Source organism: Asparagus officinalis, chromosome 2, assembly GCF_001876935.1.
Source record: "Asparagus officinalis chromosome 2, Aspof.V1, whole genome shotgun sequence".
Lineage (NCBI taxonomy): Eukaryota > Viridiplantae > Streptophyta > Magnoliopsida > Asparagales > Asparagaceae > Asparagus > Asparagus officinalis.
This window is the reverse complement of record NC_033795.1, coordinates 11,440,989-11,444,074: the sequence shown is the minus strand read 5'-3', so window position 1 is coordinate 11,444,074 and position 3,086 is coordinate 11,440,989. Positions and strand designations below refer to the sequence as shown.

At 35.8% G+C, this 3,086-nt stretch overlaps 1 protein-coding gene across 1 annotated transcript in view; it reads left to right on the top strand.

Moving 5' to 3' along the window:
- LOC109830262 overlaps nucleotides 1-2,645 on the top strand; it is a 10,382-nt gene extending 7,737 nt beyond the window's left edge. The window contains exons 4-6 of the mRNA XM_020397475.1: nucleotides 666-878; nucleotides 1,539-1,712; nucleotides 1,944-2,645. Coding sequence (XP_020253064.1) covers nucleotides 666-878; nucleotides 1,539-1,712; nucleotides 1,944-2,291 — 735 coding nt within the window. The 3' untranslated portion in view covers nucleotides 2,292-2,645. The remainder of the gene's footprint in view (nucleotides 1-665; nucleotides 879-1,538; nucleotides 1,713-1,943) is intronic.

Genomic DNA, 3,086 nt, shown 5'->3' with positions numbered 1-3,086 from the left:
TGAGGTTAATGGGTATCATATGTCATATTATATATTGGAGCTTGTAGGAATGTATTCCTATATATTAGTAGGTTTTTGGTTCACACGATCAATTGTGGCAAGCGCTTGTCACAGACTCACAGGGTAGTTTAGAATTTCAGGATTTATTCGAAGTAGATAATAACTCATAATAATGGAGTAGATTCTTTATTGGCTATTATGTGCATATCTTTTATTCCTTGGTATAGTTGCTAAATCTGTACAATCCCCCCTTCACATATGGTTAGCTAATTCTACGGAAGGACCCACTCCCATTTCATCATTTTATACGCAGCGGGAATTTTTCTTGTAGCTCGGCTTCTTCCTCTTTTTATAGTTATACCTTCCATAATGAATCTGATTTCTTTAATAGGCTTAATAACGGTAGGGGCGACTTTAGCATTTCCGCTCCCTGCTAGTCACATTAAAAGGTTTGTGTCTCACTGTTTCTATATCTTGGTAGCTCATTTTTCTAAGTGAGCCTCACCACTTTGTGTGAGTGTGCGCATGCATGTATTTATATTTTTGGACAATGTAAGTCTCTTATTGCAATTGTAAAATTTTTAATTTTCTTTTCATAATATTTTTTGAGTCAGGGTTGATTGTTTTCATCAATGGTTGCTAAATTTGTTTATTACTGATTTCAGGTGAACGCAAGTGGTCAGTTCGTAGGCTTGGCGGAGATGACTGGGCCGGTTGATTTCAAGAAGACCATGGACTTCTGGCAGCAAGATAAATGGAATGGCTTTTTTCCAGTAAAATGGCACATAATAAAGGACATTCCAAACAGGAATTTTCAGCATATCACTCTTGAAAACAATGACAATAGAGCTGTAACTTTCAGCAGGGACACACAAGAGGTACTTTGTCCCAGCTCCATTATGCCTCGCATTTTCTAGTTTCCTATACTCAGCAGCTTGATCGAACCAGGCCTCCGCAATTTCAGAATCACCCTGCAGAATGGCCTGTTCAATACTTGAAAAAAAAATTTGGACATCCCCCCCCCCCCCCCCGCCCCCCCGCCCCTCTTCTTTTCCCTTTAAAGTGAAGGTATCTACTTTTCAATAAGGATTCTTCCTTTGGTAGTCCTGGAGCCTGAATCTAGATTATCAGCTTAGTGTCTATATTTTTGGAGTAATGTGAACCTGTAGACACTTCTTGGACAATCCAATGGTACTTCCAAGTTCCAAGTAATTGAAATAATAGCACAATTTAATTTTCATCTAGAAGCTTTTGCTGGCAAGATGCTAAACTAACTTGTATTGGATAAATGTCAAATAAATGTCAATTTTCTTGAAATTTAACCCAGTTTTGTTTAAGTGATTACGCATTACATACATAACTGTATCCAAATTTGCATGTATATCCATGAAATACAACTTTGTGCCTCTTGAGGTTTTTTAAGGTTCCTTTGTCTGACACGTTTATTTGCATCATCAACAAACCTTTTCACAGTAAAACAATATTTTTCTGTTTACATCTAAACAAATAATAATTTTTTGATGCACTACTTCTTGCAGATAAAACTTCCTCAAGGTCTAAAAATGCTTCAGATTTTTAAGGCTTACCAATCGGGAACATCAATACTAGATGATTTTGACTTCTATGAGGAGAAGGAAAAGTCACCGTCTGCCAAGAGAAATGAACCAGCATTGGCGCATTCAAATTCTGATTCTCTAGATGAATGTTCTCTGGTAATAATCTGTAGCGTATTTAAACATTCTAATTTTCCCCCCTTCCCCCCTGGTTGACTGAAATAACTGGAACTAAGTTCTGTTTTCGAGTGCATTTAAGACTTGTTTTGTCAGTTAATATTTACATTAAGACTGAATAGTACTTTTGAATTCAAATGCTTTGTTTCTATCATTTAATTATTTACCAACTGAGTCTTTTTATGATCTTATCTGATCTCAACTTGTTTACAGGAATATTTGGAATCCTCATTTAAAAATATGAAAGTGCAAGAAAGACCTCAATCATATCTCGAATCACAGTATCAACCAAGAGCCAGATCATATTTTGAAACTCAGTATCAAGGAAGACCCCGATCATATTTTGAATCACAGTATCAAGCAAAACCAAGATCGTATTTTGAATCGCAGTACCAAGCAAAACCTAGATCATATTTTGAAACACAGTATCAAGGAAGACCCAGATCATATTTTGAATCACAGTATTCTCACAACAATTTCAGATCAGATTCTGCTTCACAGTATTCTAATAGTAACAGGAGACCGCATGTCAGCAGCTGCTCTACCGTGAACAGAAGTTAGTCTTGCATTTATTAACGTTATCATGAGTCAAGTATAACTTCGGCTATATTATTCCCTTTTCCAGCAGAATCAAAGCAAATCGTCTGCTGTTTTTGGGGGGTTTTTTTCTCATGATTTTCATAATTGTCTCTCACGATTGGCTGGGGGTTATGAATGGATATTTTGATATCTTCAGCTTAATTTTACGAATTGCTTGAATCAAACTTTATTCTCTGTAAAGCTATATCCTTTTGAGGTTATGGGTGGAAAATGTACACCATTTGTTGACTTGGCTTCTGTGATTCCTCTGACAATGTAGATTTTAAGTGGAGTTTGTTTTTATGATCAGGGTATTGAAAAGGTGATATTGAGCAATTGTCTTTTTGAGTATAAATCTCCGAATTTGTCATGCTAGCATGTTTGTACTTTATATTGTTTAGTCTGTCAATAAATTTGCATGTTGTTCTTAATGGGTTGCTCTTCCAATGTGACTTATTTGGTTCTCAACCATCTGGTCATTAGATGCTTAACGTAATGGATCAGAATTGGGTTTGGATCCTCTAAGTGGTAATTGTAGTGTCTGTGGTAATTAAAGAGGGTCTAATTAGCCAAATCGTAATCATTTATTTTAATTTCAAGGGATAGGATGTGGTGTTTTTATTATTCACAAAAGTGATTTATATGTTAGTGATTTTCAAGTCAACAATAATTTTCTATCTAGTGGAATTTTATCTTGAAATTGGAATAGACACTAAAGGAAAGGGCGATTGGACCCTCTTACTACACACATACACACGCTCCCCTACTCTATTAAGG